General features: G+C 40.5%; 1 protein-coding gene across 1 annotated transcript in view; it reads right to left on the bottom strand.

Annotated features, from left to right (window-relative positions):
- gpc5a (glypican 5a) overlaps positions 1–17,355 on the bottom strand; it is a 108,030-nt gene extending 90,675 nt beyond the window's left edge. The window contains exons 1-2 of the mRNA XM_070907189.1: positions 17,205–17,355; positions 13,711–13,872 (exon numbers count right to left, since the gene is read on the bottom strand). Of these exons, the coding sequence (XP_070763290.1) occupies positions 13,711–13,872; positions 17,205–17,355 (313 nt within the window). The remainder of the gene's footprint in view (positions 1–13,710; positions 13,873–17,204) is intronic.
- Positions 17,356–23,743: the final 6,388 nt, after the last annotated feature.

Genomic DNA, 23,743 nt, shown 5'->3' with positions numbered 1-23,743 from the left:
ACATGACCCGCTTTCCTCTCAGGCTGTTAACTGGAAGCTGGTCTGGTCTGACCGAGTTATGCTAACAAACAGACTCTTAAACTGCTGGATATAGAACGTAAAAATAAACCTGCCTGTAATCTCTGCTAGAAGCTGCAGTGCACGTTTACAACATTAAAGCACTTATTCACCAAAATGCACTGAATGCAGGACTTTCAGAGGTTTGGTAAGAGTTTTAAATCATCTTTTTTTAGCTTTTCTGGCATGACGAAATTTTTCACACTAGGTTTGTGAGCTCCGTTATCACACACAACACAGCTGAGGAAGTGTCTGACAGCCGTCCCTGGCTACATCTAGTAGAAAACAAGGAAGCTGGCAGCTCCGAAATCAAATAAACGTATGATAAGACAGAAGAGTGACAAGAAAATAGATAAGGCAAATGAATCAGACTTTGACCATCATGGTACACACAAACAAACAGCCTGGCAGACTGTCCCGATTTAGCAGGAGATTTGAGGCAAAGCACAAAGTGTTATTCAGGGTGCGTGAGTGAGCTCAGTGTACCTGCCTGCTCTGATCTACAGACAAGCCACCAAGTAAAAACTGGGCCTTTTATGTGCGTGTGTGTTTGTGTTAGGGCATGTGCAAGCATGTTTGCATGAGGAGGGGGAGAAATACATAAAGAGGGAATGGCCATATCAAACTGTCCCATCTCGAAATGTTTCTCTACATAAGTTTCGACCTTCTGGATTGTCGATCTGCCTTCTTTTCAACTTGGCAACGGCAGAACCGCAAACACCAACAGACTGACAACTCTGACCTGCAGATGGCAGAGAAGAAAAAGTGCCTGAGAAAAGGAGTTAAAAAAGTTAAAAAGCCCTGGGATGTTTTCTTTTTCCTTCTGTCTTCAGTTTCCATAAAGGGGGCATTGTTTTAAAAGTGAAAACAGTCGCCTGCTCAGAGGTGTTACAGAAGTGTGTTCTGGCTCAGGGTTTCTCCGAGAAGGAATGGAGGGGGGTGAAATGTGATTTACTTAGTTAAAACTATGCATGAGAGCAGAGGAGAGGAGAGGAAAGGAAAGGAGAAGAGGAGAGGTAAGGTAAGAAAAGGGAAGGAAATGAGAGCAGAGGAGAGGCACATTAAGACCGTAAGTCATTTTAATCTATTTTGCCTGGAGTCAGGCTCAGCTTACCATCAGCCCTTATCTCTGTGTACTTCCTCCTCCACATCAATAAACACGCTCCTCCCTACATACATTAACTGTTGACAAACACATATGTAGCCTGAGCACATTCAGCCGTCCTGTCCTAAACTACAACAAAAGCCACTTCCCTCCGTCCATCTGTCTGTCTGTCCATGTACCTTTTTCCTCTCCATCTCTCTCTGCTCTAGCTTTCCTCCAGAAGGCTTAAAAGTCAATATTTGAGGATCTGTTGCAGCTCTTGAACACTTCAAAGAGCACAGAGCTTCGCTGTGAACATAGCCTTTAATATGCCGTTCAGGAAAAGAAGCAGAGAGGGTCAATAAAGTGGGGCACAAGTGCTTCTTGTAGGGAAGTGTGTGTGTGTGTGTGTGTGTGTGTGTGTGTGTGTGTGTGTGTGTGTGTGTGTGTGTGTGTGTCTCATATGTATAGGTCAAATATCCTTTCATACATGCTGCACATGTAGGAACACAGGTCAGGTTTAGCACACTTTGACTTATAACACACACACACACACACACACACACACACACACACACAGAAACCCAGACAGAAAGAGAGCGAGCTGCCACAGTTTTAAGAGCCAGAGTGAAAATAATAACATCATAATAAAGCTTTCATTAGCTTTCAAAGGTGGCTCTGTGTGAGGCTGTTGAGGGTTTCCTGTGGCTGGCCTTAGGGAGCTGTTAGATGCCAGTGAAGGAGCCAACGGGGCTGTCATAAGCCTGAATAGAGGGCCTAATGCACACAGCACGCCAGTGATTACTCTATTGAGCTGGATAATTAAATTAGATTTATAAAAAGATGATATGCACCATTAGGTTCAAGGGGTCTGAAAGTGGTAAGCTGTATAATTTCACCTAGTTGACTGGCCTACAAAAGAGGAGCCATTAGGTTATTGATGAACTTCTAATTAAAGTAGCCCTAACTAAGCGTGTGACTTGTACAAATGCATACTGGCACGCTGGCATATAAGTCTATATCGAGGCATCAATTAAAGCGTCTCTGTCACAGCTCATACATGGGTTATTAGAAATTAGTTTAAGAAGTTTTTGGGGAAATGTTAATATTGTACTACTGTTATCAGCTCAGGGTCAGATCACAAAGGGGGGGTTATGTTTTACATCACATATGTGTCTGTATGTATCATGTGTATACTGAAAGTATATCTGACAGATACTGTTTTATGACAGAATAAAATCACGTTACCTTTTACATGCAGTTTTCATCAGCTTGTGAGTGAACGAGCCTGAAAGCAGTGGCTAAGCTTATTTAAAAGTATCTTACATTGTGGCACGTGGCATGTAAGAGCTATCACATAATCATGAACGTAAGAAGATGATCACAAACTCAAGTGATGCTAAAATTGTCCCGTTAAGCCTATCTGAAATAACTAGAGAAAACAGAGGCACAAATCAGAATCAAACAGTCTTATCAGCGGTCATCAGACACTGGACTCCCAGCAGTAAAAACAACATTCATTTGTCACTCACGCCAGGATACTAGTGATAAGCAGGACAATTATGCCATTATATCTGCCATGTAGGGGAGGAGGACAGGATGAAGGGGGGAGGAGAAGAAGAGGGGAGAGTGGGAGCAGACAGTGGGCTTGGTGTGTTGCTGTGTGTTGCTGTGTTTAGGATTTCATCGCCCAGACGACTACAGACTAATCCCTGGAGGCTCCTTCCTTACTTAGGAAATACTTCCTTCCATCAGACTGACAGAAGTGATTTCTCTTCTCCAAACAACTGCAGTGAAACAGAGAAGCACAATCCCAAGAAACGTGCCAAGTGTCCACAGTGAGCTGAAAAAACATCATACTGATGTTTTCATAAAAACTGCAGTGTGTTTGTGGTGAGCAGTTTCCTCTTGGTATCACTTATAGAAAGTCATTTTTCCTCTGTCAAATGTTCTGAAGTACTGGCCCTAATTTGTGTCTGGTTTACCGTTAAACTGGACATCTAAATTATTTAAAGAATTTTGGTTTAACTTGAGGGCTACTTCCAAAAAAAGAGCCTATTATGGCCTGAACCATTCAGTTAACATACCACCAAATCAAAGAAACATGGTTTGTGTGGAAAGTTGCGAGTGTCAGCTCAGTCTTTGCTGTACACTGCTAACAGCTGTAAATTTTTGTAGCTGCACAGTCAGCTCTCCCGCGCAAACATCACACTGGAATATCACATAGTGCTGGTCTCCACACAGCTCGACACTATGTAAATCTCTGAAAGGGTAGGAAAAAAGCGGTAAATCTGTCATAAAGATACAGTTCCTGTTTAGCAGTGTGCTGTATCATCTAATCTAGAGAATGGCCTTAAGACAACAGCCAGCGGCCATAAATCTCCATTTCAAACGGCCACACAGGAGACAAACAATGTAAAGTGCTGACTAGTGTGTATATTTTTAGGGCTCATCTCTATGCGGTGAGTGGCTACAGTGCAGTGTGTGTGTGTGTGTGTGTGTGTGTGTGTGTGTGTGTGTGTGTGTGTGTTGGAAAGAGACAGAGACAAAATGTAAGACAGAGAAAGTCAGTGTGTATTCATGTTGGCAAGTGTGTGTGTCCACCTCTGGGACACAGCAGTAGTCCAGGATTAGAAGAAGTGTGTCAACTGAACTGGATCTCCGGAGCAGAAGTAAACTGAACACACACACACACACACATTGATTAATGAGAGTCAGCAATTAGCTGCATGTCTGACAGTGTAAAAGCTCTCAAGGCTTTCTCGTGTAATGTCAGATGAGGATGCTGGGTATTAAAAAGTTATTTATGGAAAAAGACAATATACAAGTGCAATTTGCACACCTTAGGTTTCTGTGGCTCTGAAGACTCAAACTATGACAATGAGGGATATGTGCCCCAGCACAGAAACATGTTGTAAATGAAAATATGTTCACATAAAAGGACATACAGCTATTCGCTTTCAGGCAGAGAGTTGGATGAGGAGATCGATACCACTCTCATGTCAGACTGTTAGACATGAAGCAACAGCCTGCAGCTGGTTAGCTTATCATAAAGACTGGAGACAGCTATCCACTAGCACTTCTAAAGCTCACTAATTAACTCCATTGTTTAATCCGCACAAAAGAGAGACTGAAAAAAAAACAATTTGCCATTTTATGGGAAGTTATGTGCCAGACTATTTCATGGTTGGGAACAGTTGCCAGGCAACCAGCGGACGCTCTAAGAAGTCACTGCTTCCAGTCAAGAAATTGTCCGGCACATAACACCCTGAAAAACTAATTGTACTTTTTACACTTCGGCTTCTACAGATTAAACAAACAAGTTTTATGTTAATTAGTTAGCTTTAGAGTTGCTGGTTGCTGCACATTTTGTAACACAGGCTAGTTGTGCTAAGGTAAGCTAAGAGGAAGCAGCTTTTTATATATACATATATATATATAAACAAATAAGAATATTCCCCAAAATGGTGAACTATTCCTGGAAGTACAGACAACGGTAACAAGATTAGAAAAGCACTACGCTAACCAGCATGACTGACACAGGAGCTGCAATAGGAGACCGAGGGGAAAACAGCCGTGGTTAGTCAGACTACGTTGTTTCTTAGCCGCGGCCCAAAGCCTGGATTGTTGAAGGGTATTGACTCTGAATAATCCTGCTTCCCTCTAAATCCTCATCCTCTGACTTCAAACACTGTGCAAAGACTTTCAATAGAATCTGGCGTCCTCCCAACTTTCTCTCCATCAGTCGCTCATTCTTCTTCTTCTTCGCATTCTTCTTCACTCTCTGTCCTCCCCTGGATCAACTGTCCAGCCTTGAATCACAAAGCCAAGCCCAAACTCTGTGGCAATCCCGAGGAGAGGCCCCTGCGATGGCTGGCATACACACACACACACACACACACACACCAACACATATACACACAGACACACTCACACTGCTCTTGTAGGACTGACAACAAAGAAGGCACGGCTGTGGACCCGGTGGACAAAGAGTCTGCTAAATGAAAGGTCCCACACAAAGGAGCAGAGAGCAGGTTAGAAAGGATTTGAAGGCCAGCTGTGAGAATCAACCAATGAAATCTTCAAACAAATCCAACCACCACTCAATATATTCAGTTTATGCAAGTATTCATCATACACTCATCTTGCGATGTCTGCATGGCTGGTCACTATTGAAATCAGTGCTTTTACTCAAAGGTCACTCCCCACACAAACAAGATACACAGTTGTTTAGGCTTGACAAAAATAGTATTCTTAAAAAGAGTATTCTTTGTGAAGGGACTAATGATTTACTAGTGTTATGGAAAGTGAGACTAAGAGTCTACAGCCATGCTAGCACACTTAGGCTTACTTGAAGGGGTGCTTTGAGGTGAATGCTGACATGGTAACAATAGAAATGTTACATGCTGATGTTTAGCAGGTCTAATGTTTACCATGGTCACCTTAATTAGCACTAAACACAGGAATGTCATTAGTTTTTGCAGGTTTTTGATCATAAACAAAGTATTTGACAAATAAAACTATTGACCTGATGATGGAGCTGGAAGAAGATTTAAGGTATTACTGAAGTTATTTCAATTCATCCAGAAGGGGAACTCGAATATTTGTCCCGACTTTCATGGCAATACATCCAAACACTGCAGAGACATTTCCCTCAAAACAACAAATGTCAACCTGCTGGTGGTGCTAAAGGAAAGGTCAGGGTATCACCAAAGTCATTAGGACTCCACCTCTGGGCATCATGAAGTCTGTACTAGATTTCATGGCAATCCAGTAGTTGTTGAGATATTTTAGTCTGGACCAAATGACCAACTGACAGAGAGACATTGCTAACCCTGCAGCCATGCTGCTAACGTGGCTAAAGAAGCTTTAAAGACCTACAAATATGTCAGTAAGATGGTATTCTGTGGATTACCTCCAGTAATTTTACAGAGAGAACCAACAACTGTTGTTTTACAGCAAATGTTAAACTGTATGTTTGCTATGCTGATTACTCCCAATCAAAATGTTTATCTCACACTTCTTATATTGTAGTTTCGGGTGTAACCAGCAACATCATTTTGGACACCATGAAAGAAAAAGCAGATTCTGTGTGAGACAGCCTGGTGTTTCTTGAGAGGACTGTAACTTGAGGAATGTTAATTTTCAAGACAAAAGATCCTAAAATGCAGAGTCCTATAAAAAGCTGCATATTTTCCCTGACTGAGGCGAGCAGCCAATTTGTGACCAACATAGAAAGTTTACTGGAAGGGAACACTATGTGACTGTAGTCAGTGATGCAGTGCTGCACAATATCTGTCCTTGGTAAGAAATTACTGTTTTGAACTTGAGATTCTTGGAGAAATGTGGATTGCAAAGGAGCAGTTAGGTAAGTGTGGTGGCTGCTGCAGAACTGCTTTTAGAACAACTTTTAGCACGAAATCCACTGAAGAGCAGCCTGGAATATTTCAGAAAATGCAGATCAAGTGTGTTTATCCAATTATATTCTGACTTCTGAAGCAACTAGTCAACAGTGAGGTGAGGTGGATCCAAGTATTGTATTTCCTTAAGTGATGCAGTTGGGTGATATTGCCATTGTAAACCAGACAAATTTGAGCTTAACTTCTCAAAAGCAGTTTATGCAGAGAATCCCCAACCACAATAATTGTGCTGATTTCAGTTTCACCTACTAAAAACTATCATGTATTTCTGCTTAAACTGACACTTTGATAATGAATATATGTTGTGTTTTTATGTTTTTCATTACTAGGAAGAGTTTGGGGCTCTAAAGATGGCAACATCAGTTGTTTGGTTCAAAGGAGTGCATGACCTCTAGTCAGGGCCGGATTAGCCCACTAAAGTTGAGTGCCCCTATTGACATTTGGTTTGTGGTATTTTGGTTGAACAAAAATGTATTTAAGAATATACACCATGTAGATTTCAACACTGGCCTCTCTACAAGACAGGTAATAATACAGGACCTGCCTTAAGGCCCCAAAGGCCCCGAGGTAGTTGCCCGCTTTGCCCAATTGGTCATCCAGCCTTGCCTCTGTAGAGGCTGCAGAGTCTATAAGTCCCTCTAAGGACTCTTATCAGGCTTTCAACAACACACAACATGTGTGAGGTAGAGCGTAAGACAAAGCACATTACATCAGAAAGTCAGTTTGTTAATAATCGAAATAAATTCACTTGTGACATAAATAATGAGCCAAATTAATGCTGTCAGTTGTTAAACAAAACAGCTTTAACATTCAGCTACAGGCAGCTGTCTAAGATTCATTCAGATTTGAATGAAATACAGTATGTCACTGTCCAAAGAAAACAATGCATCTCCAAATATGGTTGATTAGTAGTTCTTTTATGGGTTGATAAAATTCTCCTACTTCTTAAGCGAAATAAACGCTTTTAAACTGGATTACTTGAAAAAATGCATTGTCGCAAAGCTAGAATTTCTAACCTCCTGAAAAGTTGACATTTTGCAGATACAAGCTGGTCCTGACATAAAAGTTCTGGCGTGATCTCAGTGCACCATTATACATTCCTGCGTTTCACAAAACTGAATTCTAATTTCTTCTTTGCATTCAAATTTGCCACAGATTAAACACTGGATGTGCCTCAGAGGTCAGCACATTTCTGTACAGGTCAAAGTTGAAGTTTATTTTAACGTGCTGACCATCTGTTTCATGATTTCTTTCTTCTTTTTTTACAATCAAATTAAAAATATTCTTTTACAGGATGCAAACCCAGGATGTCGTGGTGGTTTCATGGTATGGGCGTCAGCCAACTGACTTTACTAGACTTATCACAACCAGAATGTATGCACAGAAATAGAAACTCTGCTACAAATCTTTAAAAAAAAAAAAAGTCATCTGTCTAATCAGCAGTAATTGACTCGCCCCCTATTGAGACCTCCTAGTTTGGCACAGAGTGAGTTGTTGTAATTTGATTGCTGATTGTGGTCTCCTCTCAGTCAAACTGTGGGGCCACTGCCATTCAACTATGTTCCTTTATCAATTCAAAGAGAAAAGATGGGCAGTGGAGCCTTTAAAAGCTGGTAAACAGAAACACAATTAGCATTTATGAGTGCAAATAGCAAGTCCTGAGCACAACAGGCTAGCTTTCCACTTCAACGAAACCAGCACTTAGTCCTGACTGTTTGATCTTACATTCACCAGCACCCCTTGTCTTCCTGACAAAACAGTAGCTCACAATTAGAAGCAGTGAAAATAAAAAAAGCAAAGGCTGACTGACTGCGTCTGCCGGATTCCTGTGTCTCATGTTGACTATAACTCTTTTTCTTCTTCCCAGGCTAGAAACCAAAATGAGACATCAACTGGAAGGAAGACCACAAGCCACAAAGTGTTAATGGCCAAAACAGCTTCATGCCACAGACATTGAAGTAACTGTAGCATTACATTTATAACAGCCGGTCTCAGCTTGCTCAGCGAGTGGTCATGTAATATCAGTGGAGGCTTTAAGATTAATTATGGCATATAAAAAACACTATCTCCTGTCTTTTCTTTAATGTTTTCCAACTTTTTGCCTTTGTTCTTATGAAGTCCTCTCTTAATAAACCTTCTTTGGGTTTGCCATGAATTGAGTCTGCATACACAGCACAAGTAGACATTACTTGTTTTGAAGGAATAGTTCAAAATATTCAGAAATACACTTATTTGCTTTCTTGTCAAAAGTTAGAAGAGACGACTGAAAACTCTAGAGCAAGCATAGGTTAGCTTAGCTTAGCATAAAGACTGGAAGCAGGGGGATGCAGCTAGCCTGGCTCTGTCCACAGATTCATTTGAGCCTTAGAGGTGATGGAAGGTGGATATTGCAACCTTTGGACAGAACCTGTTTCCAGTCTTTATGCTATGCTAAGCCAACTGGTTGCTGGCTGTAGCCTTATAACTTAAAGACAGCTCTACTCATCTCACTTAGTGTATTTCACAAAATAACAAACCATTTCTTTGAGGGCTCACAAGCCAAAATGTTCAAAACTACAAGTTTATATTTTTACAGGTTCAGTTGGACCCTGTCTGAGTGCAACTCCAACAGGGACTAAGTTATAACAAAATTCCTCTCTTCTTACGTCACAAAAAGAAGGACATTGATTTTATTATTTACAGAAGCTGGAGTACCCTTCAGTTTTACAATCAACACAAGGCAAAAAAAATGCTTTCCAAAGAGTTCCTCAAATCACAGCTTGTCCCAAAGGAAAGCATTCCTTTAATCTGGTGATCTCAGACCGTTTTGATTTGAGCACCCATCCTCAGACAGTCTCTCAGACATCTCAACAGCTGATTCATCGTGGGTTCTGTTTCTGAGTTTTATTTGACTCCTGCCCCACGGGGCGCTGGGATTGCACAGGTTGGTTGCCATGGATGTAAGACAAACCTGCGCAGGATGAAAAAAGATCTCCCCTGAAGCCCTGCTCAGCAGGCTGCATATTTGTGCATTGTGTGGACGACGTGCAGGAACCTCACAACCGGTGAATGAAAACATGCAGCCCTGCGAGACTTACTGACAGAGCAGGAGCAAGAAGGGAGAAAAAAGTGCTGGAAAGCTCAAAGGCCGTCTGCTTGACAGTATGCCATCTACCCAGTCTTTTTTCTTTCTATTCCCCTCCCCACCCTCACCAGTTGCCCAGCTATCTTTTTGGCTGTGAAATGACTTGAAAGGCAGCCGTCGGGTTCATTTGAGGACAAGATATTGAAATGTTGTGGCACATTTCTGTGAAGAAAAGAGAAAAATGTAATGAACCATTACTGCGGGGTGAGCTGTGCTTTGAAGCTCTACTCATAATTAACAGCTCTAGCGCTTATTTGCATTACTCATTATGTTTAAAGTATTGGAGTGTTTTTTCTAAATAAAAGATGCCCTTGAAGATTTGTGAAGAACTGTGGCCCATTACAAGCACAAAAACATGAACACCAAGTCCCCCAGGGGAAAAAAACATTTTAAATAGCATTTTATTGGTTTGTGTTATTTCTCAGTGTCTCCTGAGTGTTTCAGACTGTTATCCATCTGCATTCCTCTAATTTCTTCATCCCCCCTCTCCCTTCAGCTGCATCATATAAAGATGCCTAATTGAAGGCTTTGCACAAAACAAATGACCACATTAGCCTGCCCCCTTTTAACTCATCCTTCTTCCTGTCTGTGGATGTAATGCATTATACACTCTGCTTGTTCTCTGTTGTCTCTCAAATTACAGCACAGGCTGCCAATCATTTGGAGACTAAAACTAAGGGTCTTGTTTTTCTGCATAACTCAAACCCACCCACCTCCTGTCTATTTTGTATTCCATAAAAGTGTTCATGGTGAAGCAGAACAGTAATGCTGCAAGTGCTGAGGGCAGCCAGTCAACATAACATTTTATTTCAATTTCAAGATGATCCGTAGAGTTGTTGGCCCTTTTCCACTTCCATTATAATCTGAAAACACCCAAAACAAAACTCCCAGTCACACAAGATGAATAACAAACAGTTCAGCCATGTTAATTCAGCATCATTGAACACTCCCTAGATAGGAAAGAGGGATTAAATGCTTGACTTGTGTTTCTTTTATGTCTGCACATGAACAGCAAAACAGCTCTTTCTTTCCCCAACTCTGTTAAGGTCTAAGAACCTGCCAGACATTTCTGTCCCTCCGTGCTTCCCATACTTATGGTGCCACAGTGAGTTTTCTCCATGTGACAAAGGCTCTTAAAACCTCTACGGTCAAATAGAACAATGCCACGTGGGTCTCCCTCTCTCTCTCTCTCTCTCTCTCTCTCTCTCTCTCTCTCTCTCTCTCTGGTTGTGTGTGTGTGTGTGTGTGTGTGTGTGTGTGTGTGTGTGTGTGTGTAAACAGATATTGTAGACTGTGAGGCAAAATGTCTGCATCAACATTTGAACAAGTATCAGCTTTCATCAGCACAGATTTACTTCAGAAGCAAGACAAACAATATTGAGCAGGTGGAGAGGAATAGTTTAGTTTGTAGTACACATTCTTTTCACATGTAATTTGATTGAATTTATGATAAATATAAACCACTTTTTAACAATTATATCATGATGGTTATATATGTGATCTAACAAACAAGTTTACGTAACGGTAATGGCAATCCACTGCCAGTGCTTTGCATTGTGGGACATGAGGTAGACTGGTTCCAAATCAGTACGTACTGCTAGTATAGTAGGTGGTTTCGAATACAGCTAAGGATGTAAACAACTCATGCGATATATCAAAAATCAGCTTTGTGAATGTTTTATGAGGAACGAAATGCTTATTAAACCCCATGGATGTGTTCTGGTGAGTAACTGAATGTAAACATAAATTTTGTTTGTTTACAAGAAAACTCCACAGGGCACCTTTAAATGATTAGTCAATCAAGCTAAAATTGAAAGAAACGTTTGGAGGTTGTTTTGGGTTTTTTTTTTTTTATGAACAAGAATTTTTTCAAGCATAAATACCAAACATGGTATTAGCTCTGGCTCCAGCTTCTCAAATGTGAATGTTTGCTGTTTTCTGGGGGGAGTTTTGGACTAAATAAGCAATCTGAGTATGTCTGAGTAATTTGGGCTTTGCAAAATTGTGAAGAGCATTTTTCACTATTTTCTGAAATTTTAGAGATCAAACAATTATTCAATAAATTAAGAAAATAATCAGATTAATCAATTATGAAAATAGTTAGTTGCAGTTTGGACTGGAATTACAAACATCACAAAAACACCTTGGGAACACGACATAATGACTTAATAAATGTAATATTCAGAGCAGTTATACTGCTGCTGTAACTCCAATATGAGACTTAAATTGCTGAGCGTCTGTTGCCACTTGCAGCCTGGATGTTGGAAGCAGCCGCCTATGTTTGTTGACTGATGAGAGCCGATGTTGACAGGGAACTCTGTTTGGTTTGGCAGCAGCGCACACTGGCTGCCATTCCACAGATGAAACCATGTGAGCGCTGCTCATTTTCTGAGGATTTTGAAACAGCTACCAGCTCCTGCAGCATTTTTTGACTTGCCCTGTGTGAACAAACCTGGCAGCTTCGAGACTGTTACAAGAACTTTAAAGGGTAGAAAAAGAAATACAACTTCAGAAATGTAAGGACGCTAGATGCATATTAAATGATGAGGCTAGTAATATTTCATATATTGTTCCTACTCTAAAAAAACAAAAGAAAAGACGAAAACCAACAATGAATTGATCCTACTAACAAGTATTATCTGCGTAGCCAAAATCGTTGTGAAGTGAAATGATTTAGCTTACTCTTATGTGCCATAGTCCTCCATTGTTGTCCAAAAACTATTAAAAACACAACAGTGAGCCACAACGTTGCACTGGGCGACATCTCCCATCATTTGAGTCAATCCCACCTGCACTGTCCTGCTGCTGCAAATACCTACTAGAGCACTGAATGTGTATTAATCCACTGCTAGAAATAATCCCCAACAAACCATCCCCAAACATCTTCAGTTTGGGGCTGAGTGCTACAGACATTGTAGGGAAGTCAAAACGTAGTCAGATGAAACTAACGTGTTGTTGTTTTCATGGGATTTGACAGTATGAAATCATCAATATAAAATAACGCCAGCCTTAGTCGTTTGCAACTTTGTTCTGAGTTAACAGTATTTTAGAGGCGGCATGCTTCATAAACTTCATCATAAATGCTGAGTATTTTAGTTTGACTTCAGAGCCTGGGTAGACACATCAAACATCTGACGACAAAAACAGGGCATTGCCCCTGAAAACCGCAACTAAAACACAGTGATCACACGAGACTGTCCTATAAATCATTTGAGTTTAGGAGGAGGATAACAGCACGTCTTTAAAACTGAGAGGCATCGTTAAAGTGAATTGGCCTAATCATATGTCTGCACATTTAAGTCATAAGCTCTGTATTTGTCGCCCACCCATTTCAGCCATCGTATGACAGCTATCAGCTTGAGTGGGAGAAACATCCCGCACTGGGCCGAGAGCGCTCACAGACAGAGGCAAGTCGTTGCCTGTACGCCAACTGTCAGTCACTGCTGAGTGAAAGAACGGAGAGGAATGAAAAACAATGAGAGAAAGAGGTTGAAAACAAATGTGGGGATGGATAGCAGCCTGTTTATGAGGTAGCTATGATGCCTAAATATGAGGGTTTGATTTTCTTATCAGGACACAGTATAGCAGGACACCCTGCACAGGAAGAGAGGTTATTGGTAAAAACCCCAGTACATACCCCTGACAGACATTCACCCTTACACGCAGCCTCCTCCTGAGTCTCCTACAGGTACAGCCAAACTATCTAATCTCAAGATCAGAGTGTAGCCGTAGATCTGGAAGGAGGACAGACGCTACTCTGTTTGCTCTGAAGTGGAGCCTTACTGCACGCACACACACACACACACACACACACACACACACACACACACTGACTCATCCACTGTTTTTACAGCACCCACACAAACCCTAACTCCCAAACCTATACTCCAACTCGGAAATACACACAAACATCCACACGCATACAATTATCCGCGTAAACATTTGCACTCTCATCTCAGCGCGCATTCAAGAAGTCTTACTCTGACAACAGTGATGCCTAAACACACAAATCAGTGAAGTCTCACCTTGAAAAGCAGCCACATTGCGTGAGATGAGAAACTTGAGGCTGGAGCTGGACGTCTGGAGAAGGTTCTGGATGTCTCTCCGGGCCGCCACCTGGTACTTCTCCTCCATCTTCTTGGTGCAGCAAGTCAGGTTCTTGGACGTGCACACCTGGAGGTCTGAACCTAAGTCATTGAGGTTAAATGTTATGATCTTAAAGCATATATGGACAGAGGCCAGGATTAAAATGGGACAAAACTAAGAAGCAGGGTGGCTATATGGAATTTGAAAGCCTCAGTTTGTGCCTCTCATGTATTACACTTGTTATTTCTTAATCCAGTTAGCCAGAAATGGCATATACCTTTGCTCTTTTTGTTCAACACAAGAGAAATATCAATGCATGGTATTGTCAGAAAATACTAAATAATATAAAGTAACATCAATATAGTCAAATATAACTGCTGTTCACCTTGTATAACATGTAGACATAGATCATTCACGGCCACCATCTTTGTTGGGATTAGGAGACTGTTGTTAAATTGGGTTTTTCAAACATCGCCTGTTATTTATTTTTCAGAGAAACGAATGCTTACTTCCCTGACTCGAATGTAATATACATGAGAAGCATAAACTGTGGCTGGAGATTTGCATGCTCCACTTTCCGCTTCACATTCCGAAGACAAGCAAGTCAGGTGGATTTGACACCTCAAACTGCCCGAAGCTATGAATAAGTGAGTGCGTCTAACTATCTTCTGTATTATCTGTAAGATAAACTGGCACATGTCCAAACTGACAAGCAGCTTTCCTTCCTTTAGAAGCATTCATCAGCCAGAGAACAAGGCCAAGAGTCCACAGCCATGCTGCAGCACTATGAGGCTGTACCTCGGCATGGCAGTGCTTTGAGCTAACAATAGCATGCTAAAACACTCGCAATGACAATGCTAACATGCAGATGTTTAGCAGGTATAAGGTTTAACATGTTTATCATCTTAGTTTAGCGTGTTCGTGTGCTAACATTTGCCGATTAGTACAGAACACAGAGTACAGCTGAGGATACAGATTGGAAACTATTGGAGAAACTTCAGTTTAGATGAGACGTCACCAAGGTTACCATGGTCATTACAATTCATTCTCAGGGGCCAACAAAAGTACCAAATTTCACAGCAATCTATCCGATGGAGACATTTCACTCATAGCAATAAAAGTCAACCTGTTGGTGGCGCTAGAGGAAAAGTCAGAGGATCATCATGGTCAGTCTGGGGACCATGAATGTCAAATTTCATGACAATCCATGTTGATATATTTCAGGTGGATTGACTGACCGACCAACAAACCTGTCTTCCTAGAGAGACACACAACTAGCAAATGTAAACGAGAGCAAGGTGTATAAAACAAATCTGAATGAATAAAAGGCCTTCTCTTTAAGAATATTAGGTGATCATGATCATGTCTGTTTGAAATATCGGCAGTTGATTCTGGTCATATGAATTATTTTAAAACCATAATGGTAGGACACATGCCTAAAACATGAAGTAAAAGGCACATACAATGTGTATTTCTAGCAGTGCTTAAGTTAAAAAAGGCTTTAGTGGAGCAAGAAAACCAAAACACCTAGTTCCCGAGAGAAGATCTGAGTCAAAGCGTTATCGCCTCGCCAAGTGATGCGTCTCAGGTTTTCCACTACGAACAAACGCAAGCAATCTGCACACATACGGGTAAATCAAAACATCTTAAAAGCGACCCCAAAACTCTGCACAAGCCTCTCTCTCTGACATGCCTAGGCAGAGTGTGCAGGGCTGTTGCCAGAGACGCTATCAGCTCCCTGCGAGGCTCAAGAGTGAGGAGGGAGCAGAGCAGGCGATGGCACACGTGGAGGAATTCAAACTCTCCCAGATAAGACGACTTGAAAGTGCCCCGGGTCTTGCTTCTTTTTTTTTTTTTTTTTTTAAATGCTTCCCAGAACTATTTCCACTACCAACACCACAGACAACGGCTTTGCTTGGCCGAGGTGACAGACTTCTGACTTGCTGTGTTCTGACCTAAACTGAAGGCTGTTTGGCACTTCTTATTAGACAGGCATGGAAACGGCTCTCTCTCTCTGGGATTCCTGGAATTTCTTGATTTTTCACAAGCCATTATAGATAACTTCTAAAATCATGCTCTAGGATCAACTACACCTCTCACTATCTGATGTATTTCACTACACTCATCTGAATCCATCAAGCAAATGATTTACATTTGGAAGCTGTTTTAGCTGTGTGAGGCTGTCAGAAAGGTCAGCTGTGTTTTTACAGGGGTAGTAGCTACTGAATCAGGAGCTTATCATCACTTAAACTACAGGAGACACAATTTATCTCACAGACAGTACTTTTCAGATTGTAACTCTGCAGAGAAACAGCACATAGATTTAAATCCACACAGGCTCATTTAAAGGGCAGGAGTGGTGATGGCGTTATAAGGGTTATTTAGAGGTTTAGGGGGCATTTGAGGGTTTTCTGTCAATTGAATCTGTTTCCTCACAGTGGCACAGAGGAAAGGGGTGGTGAAGTTTATAGGGAGCAGTTTGTGGCAGGATGGTAGTCAACACCATTAAGATTTACTTTTCCAAGAGAAGCACAGCGAGCAGCAGCAGGCAGACCAGTCAATGACAGCCCACATGACATATCCACACCCATAATTCCCCCCAAATCTTGTGGACAAGTATTGTGTGGAATTACATTATGGGTGGTGTTCAGAAAGTTAAGTGAAGCCTAGTTTACCTAACTTTACACAAAATAATTCCTGTTTATCCCTGCAAGCCACTTATCTGCTTTAGACAGCCTAAACGAGCAGAGTTTGGTTTATTTTTCTTGATGACTAACAAGTCATCTCAGCAGCTTTTTTCCTATAGTTTCATGGGATTAAAAACATTTTATTTTAGCCCATGCACAGTGAAGTAAACAATAAGTGATACCTTTTAAAGGCTGTTTAGTTGTACAAACACTAGGAAAATCTATCTCCAAACCTACTCCTACCCCAGAGTAAGAATGGAATTCTGTGAGTTTCATTCTTGCAGTAATTTAGGACACATCCAGTATTTCCTCTAAATATCTTGATTTAGAAGTCCCACAAAAAGATGCCATTTAAACAGCTTAAAGCTCTCCTGTCGCTATTATTATCATAACTGCACACACGCCTCTGAAATGTGTTTAAAAAGGTGTGTTTTGTAACTACAAAGAGTTCTTCAAGAAGCCAGAAAATGACAGGTTAAAAGCTACAGAGCAGTTAATGAGCTGTACTGGAAGGTAATGTTGTGTTGAATAACTTCTCAGGTATATTTCTTTCAATCAGTGGTTGACATGTTGATGCTTTGGTTGCTATGAAGATGTAAATGAAGAAAATGTACAAATAATCAAGAAGAATGTGACATACGCATTCGTATTACTGGCTAGTTTATGTTAATTTAACACCAGGAAAACACCACAATAAACCAGACAATATCACTACTGCTCAGTCTGTAAGATTAACTCCAACATACCTGGTCTGGGGCTTAGAGGCAATAATTGATTTGGTCCAATTTGCCTGAGTTGGAAAACTTTGCGCACTTCGTCGCATCTGTTTGGACTTCCAAACCCGAATCCAGAGCAACAACCCAGGAGGAAAATGCAGTTCGTCCACAGCACATCCATTTTAATAAACTCCAGGAATAATACTCCACAAAAAAGAAGCCTGTTCGGAAGTTAAGGTTCCTTCTGACCCTGTAGTCCGCTCAGGTGAGTCCCGTCCACATAGCAGGTTTCAGGATTCAGCGTCGACCATGTGGCGTTTGTGTCTGTGTCGAGGAAACGCTCCAGATAATCATTTAAATCCGGACACAGGGGGAAAGTTGCTGCTGTGTGAGTAATCTGTTTGAAAGCGGCATGTTGTCGAAGTTGGTTGGACCGACCGCAGAGGCGGAACCGTAACGTTACCTGCACTCGAGGCTGGAACTGCAGCTGCAGCCTGACAGCGCCATCTGGTGGGCAAACTGCAACTTCATTGTGTTGATGGTTAAATACGCTGTAGGCTGCAGAGACGTTTGCTCTTTTTTCATTAAAATTAGATTAAAATCGTGTTATTGAATGCAAAATTCAACTTAAGTAAATTAAATGACAACTGGCTGATATCAAATAGTACTCTGTAAAGTTAAATATATCCAAGTTCATTCAATTCAGTTTTTTAGTGTACTTGATATAAACTAAATAAAAGGTTAGGAGTTTTAATGGCCATTATCATTTAGTTTTTCAGGAAATTATAAAGTTACAAATTTAAAGGTTGTTTTCATGTTTTGGTCTTTAGTGGGAGGTTGATGGTTTTATTCTTCCTCATTAAATCCCAACCAGTTTTGAGAACAACTTTCAAAATGTAAGAAAATAGATAAGGATTTGGTTAGATTATATACATCCGATTATAAATGTGGTTCAGGGTGATTTCTTACCAGGGAAAAAACTGCATTTAGTCAAACTACAGATTTCAGATGGTGTAAAAGTATGTTTCATAGTTCTTGAGCATCCTATGTAACCAGTGCTGCAAATTCAACTTGATGTTTCAAGATTGCAGTATATAAAAACCAGATGGGCAACAAGATCCATTTAATGTGGTTGCAGCAGAGGTGAAAGTGACACTTCTTTGTATAATATTGGGCAATTGTTTAGTCAGATTGCAGAAAGTGTGGAGATAATCAAAAGTCACTGGCTGCTAAATGAGCTGTTGACCAAAACACAGGCCGTTGTCACATTTTGTTCATTTTTTCACTTGTTCCATAAAGTTTCTTATAGAAGTGGCATTACAAAGTGAAAATCCTTTTCAAAAGCTTTCACTTAAAATTTGACTGAGATGTCTGTATCAACAAAACAACCCCAAAACATGTACATAGTGCAGCCCATTAATTGTGAGTTTAATTTGCATAATAAAGCATTCAGAGGGTGAAAGTGTAAAAGATTTAATATATTTCAATCAACATTACAATTAACCAATATAAAACATACCCCCACCAGTAATCGCATGCATTTCATACAGACCAAACATTACACAACAGTTGAGTGCAGCAGTTTTTCCTAATCACTCTGGTCAAGATCCAGGCCGGCTCCATCTCCTCGTCCCTACACAGGCCGGGACAAGTGCAATACCTCCAGGTACACAGCATTGCTACTAATCCCCACCTGCACAGGAAGGGATATCTCCAAATATCCAGTCATACACATCCAAGTATGTGCAAATACCCACCATGCAGTTAAAAAAAAACCTGATAAGCACTCCCATTTGGTAGAATATAGTTCATCAACCTAGTCAGTTTTGCATGGATTTGCACAGCGAACATCAGTTAAAGCTGAATGCAAACCAGCAAAACTGACCAGGAGACGATTAACAGATGAGTCGTCCATGATTATAAACATCTGAGCTTCAGAAAAGATGCAGTTAGAAATACTTCAAGTGCTTACATTGCAGTAGATAGGAGAAAACACTACCTGCACTATAAGCACTTTAGTACTGCTGAAACTGAGTCACTGGATGAGAACTTGCAAACACTCGTGGTTTTAAAAAACATGTTACAGGTGTATTATGCAATCAATGTGTTTGATGTGACACCCCCAAAACCAAAATCTGAACAGGTGGAGAGCAAGCAGGCCACCATCAGTTTTGCATAGATTTGCACAACTCATCTATTCTTGTAGTGCAACTATGCAAAACTAGCAGAGAACTGCGAGATATTTGGGCCCAATTGGAAATTAAAAATGGTCTGGTGGCGCATATCACAGCCCCTTATGCCAGAAGGAGCACTTAGGGCAGTAGGTGCTAGTCTATTTCACTATCTGCACTAGATGCACCTTAGCACAAAGACAGTACTTCAAATGACATCAATGGATCCGCACACCAGTGTCAGGGTATTGCTGTAAGTGCCTCCACTGCAGTAGGTATTACATAGTACTACCTGCACTGTAAGCACTTTGACAATACACAGACAGGTTACAGCATCGCTGCCCTCCAGCATCATGTGAAAGATGGTCACTCTGCTCCATGTTGCAACTGGGGTTCTGCACTTCATGGTGGATCTGAAAATACATGACAGAGGACAGGATATCAATACAATGAATACGACTGTTCGGCAACAAGTTACATACGCAGGTTGATGTGTGCGCACGTGTAACCAATTCTCTTGTAATTACATATATCTAAAACGTGGCGTTCGCATTTTCCCATCATTAGAAATGCGCCTCATTATCACTCATTAGTCGATAGTTACACGAGTTAGTTGTTGTGCCAAGATGTTATGATTTGTTACAGCAGCACGAGGTCACTGAAAACATGAATGAGCAGCACAGCCTGCGGCCCGCGTTCTCTGCGACACCGGAGCGCCTGCGCAGGGAACGGTGTTGTTCACCCCTCCCCCACCGCCTTTAACATGGCGCCTCGAAGTGCGCCAACCTTAGCATAAATGACTTTAAACCAAATCAAGATAAACGCCAACGTATTGTTGCACACTGACATTTGCAATTGCGTGTTGTTTATTTACAGGAAACATCGTTGCTTGCTGTTTCGGACTTCCTAGAAAACAAGGCTACCGTCCATGTAGGAACAGAGGCTAGCAGCAGCAGTGAGCTGGTTGGGCAGGTAGCTTAGCTGCTGCGAGCTGGTGTTAGCTTGATGAAAACATGGCAAACCGTGTGAATGTTACTACAGATACCCCAACTATCACTACTGGGGATGGCACAGGAGCAGCCAGTGTTTTTCAGTAAAACAGCTGGCTTCTTTTTACACCTGGTTCGCAAGTTAATAATAAAATTGGAATTGAGTTTGACGACAGCGATTAGCCGTTAGCCAACAACAAACGAGCACACGTTTGAAAATACTGCAACGGTACATCTGTCCCGATGAATGACTGTATTTACCTTCTCTTATCTTTACGTCACTGTGGTGCCCACCTTAATATTGTTATGTTTGTGCTTGCCCCGCAAAAAAAACTCCTAAGTTTGTGCAACTAGGCTAAGCTAGCTGAGCTAAAACGCGCGGCCTAAAACTGCCCCATGTGCTGCTGCTTTGTTCTGGGGGGCACTTTAACTCACACACCACTGCACTCGAGACTGAGCAACAAATTAACCAGATTTTGAAAACTTACTTTTAAAATATCGAGACTAGCATTTTTATATAAACTCGGTGGTTATTATCGGGAGGCCAGTGTTTTTCAACAGTTGCTAAAGCGCAGCGGAGAAAGCTCCGGACAGCTTTTCAAATCTCCCTCATTCCCTCAATGGTGGAGCAGAGGGGGCTGCCATGCGCCTCACGTTACACTGTTTTCATCGCCAGCATAATCATTTAGGTGTTAATGTTTGGATATCCCCACCAACATGATATTAAGACACGTAAACAGGCGTAAAACACACCTTTAGGAATTTCAATAACCAAAACAGAGATTAAAAAATAACCTAAAACCCGACTTCCTTGCCGATAAACATGCGCTCGGTAGACACTCACCAGCCGAAATCCACCATCTTCGCTCACTTGCTTGGGCTGCCGTGTAGTCTCTTAACGACAAAAGAGAGAAATAAATACGCAACTAATCCGAAAACTTTTCTACCGGCGGACAAAAACGAAACATAAAGTGAAATCCGAGCCGATCGTGAGCCAATTTATAGCCCAGATACGCTGGTTAAAAATGATTGCAGGGTTAGGAAAGTGGCGCGAAGGCGACCAGTTGGTAACCATGTGGGTGAATGAAGGGCGGCTCCCACTGAACGTAAATATCTAGCTACAACCCCCAACTCTCCCTATTAGCATACATAAACTACGGTACTTCCGATCTCCAACCAAACAGCCTCCACCTCTCCCGAGGAAGGAGAGGGAAATAGACAGGGATCTCTGCGGATTTCAACCCCCTTTAATATAAAAAGATATATGCATGCATAACGGAAAACAGCCTGCTTAGTCATGCAGTTTAATGGACATTAAAGTTTTGCATTATAATGAAAATATAAATAATCTTAAACCATGGACTTTTTATTTTAAGAAAAAATAATGGCGCTGCGTAGTGAAACTATTCTATATAATCTTTAGGTGCCCTGTATGTTCGTTTAAGTACAAAAATAAAACGACTAATTAACCTGTTGCTGCTCCACAACACATTAAAATCAGCCTATTGTGTGTTATTTCCACGTGTACGACCTGTAAGCTCATATATACACATTTGTTTTTTTTGTTTTTTGTCGGCCTCAAAACAGAGACAAAATAGAAAATATTTTTTTATATTCTCATTCTGAAATTAAACAAGTTTTACAGAGTTTTGTTCATTCAATTCAGTTAACTTGGTCAGTATATTTTGAGTTTGCTCTAGAAGGCATTATATAAACTGATATAACTTAAAATAAAACTGAGAACAGAAAAGTCAGCAAATTCATTAAACAGGGGTTGTGAACAGGATGATAAAGGTCTATCAAAAGGGATGTTTCTTTTCAAGGGATAATCAGCTTTTTCTTGTATTTAATTTTTTTTTGGGGGGAAAGGCCTAAATGTTCAAAGAAACATTATTAAGTTCCTTAAATCAAAATATAACAGTGATGTCAGATTACAGTTGATTCTCTAGCTTCTGAAAAGTTGTTTACTATTATTTAAAAGTGATTTATTGTGAGACGACAATGAGCTTTGGGTTGGTTATCTGTTTTCTGGGCATGGTTAAATTTACCTAATTAGTTTTTAGCAATACTTCAACAGAAATTCAACACAAATTAGCTCCAACAACTGATTCAAAACAACATTTGTAACTGAATTAATAATAATAGTAATAGTAATCTAAGGACCAAATAAGTAAAATATAAAAATGAAAAAATAGATGAAGAAGTTTTTTAATCTAATTTAAACAATTGTTTTAAGTTGGTAAAATGAATTTTAACATTAGTCTAAGTAATATAGTAGTTCAAGGCAAAATACACCTGTACTTCTCTTACAATTACACATATTTGGTTTGTGCGGCGTGAACAATCATAGTAATTAAAACTTGTTAGGACTATAAATGTTTATAATTATGAATGCCTTATCTGATTTTGTGATTCAGAGTTCCACTCTGAAATAAACCAAAACTATTTGTAACATTTCATGCTCACAGAGAGCTCACAATAATATGCTTATGCCCTGGTCTCGCTTCCTTCTCAGATTTCAAACCAAACGGCTGGATGCTGTGGAGACAGCACAACCAAAAGCATAAGCCATCAAACCACAACAGAAGGGCAGTCGAGTACTGTAACAAATGTGGGGCCCTCAGACAGGATGTAGGGCCCAGACTTCACACTTTTTCTGCATCTAGTTAAAATTAAAGTCTCTCTGGGCACTTTAGAAGTAGATTCATTTGAATGTGTGAAATCAAAGAATTGTTCAAATACTTTACAGTGAGAGACGAAGCACAGGTCAGGAGCCTCCAGCACATGTTTCAGATGCTTGCTGCACTCTGCAAAAATGACTTGTCTGCATTTGTAGAAATTAAAATGTCTTGTGCACATTGATGTTTTTGGGGACTTTTGTGTTGAATATAACCTCCAGAACTTCCGCTTTTGGTGTTTTTGAACATGTTAATGATGGGAATGCACTTTGATCAAAAAGAGTTATTCATTACCTGACATGAAATCTTAAAGCTCCAGTTGACATGATTTAGATTGATTTCTTTTAATTTAAGATAAATAAGTTGTATAACTGAAATGGCATATCTCACTCACCTTTATTTTCATCCATAAACCATTTTCAGGTGAAAATAGTATAAAGAAGATTTACTCAACTACTGTACTTAAGTACACTTTTGAGGTACTTTACTTGAGTATTTCCATTTTATGCTACTTTAAACTTTTACGTCACTACCTTTCAGAGGGAAATATATGCCAGTACATTTAACTGATTGCTGTAGTTACTTTTCAAATACAGATTTCACATTAAGGCACATGATAAGCTTATGAAACACAACACAAAATCTGTTTCTCATGTTAGTAGTTCCACCAAAGAGCGATTTCCCCTCGAAATTTCTCATGTGGTTTCATTTAAATAATTGTTCAATTGTCC

The sequence above is a fragment of the Enoplosus armatus genome, chromosome 1 (genome assembly GCF_043641665.1).
Source record: "Enoplosus armatus isolate fEnoArm2 chromosome 1, fEnoArm2.hap1, whole genome shotgun sequence".
NCBI classification, from domain to species: Eukaryota; Metazoa; Chordata; class Actinopteri; order Centrarchiformes; family Enoplosidae; genus Enoplosus; species Enoplosus armatus.
This window is presented reverse-complemented; position numbering and strand designations above follow the sequence as displayed.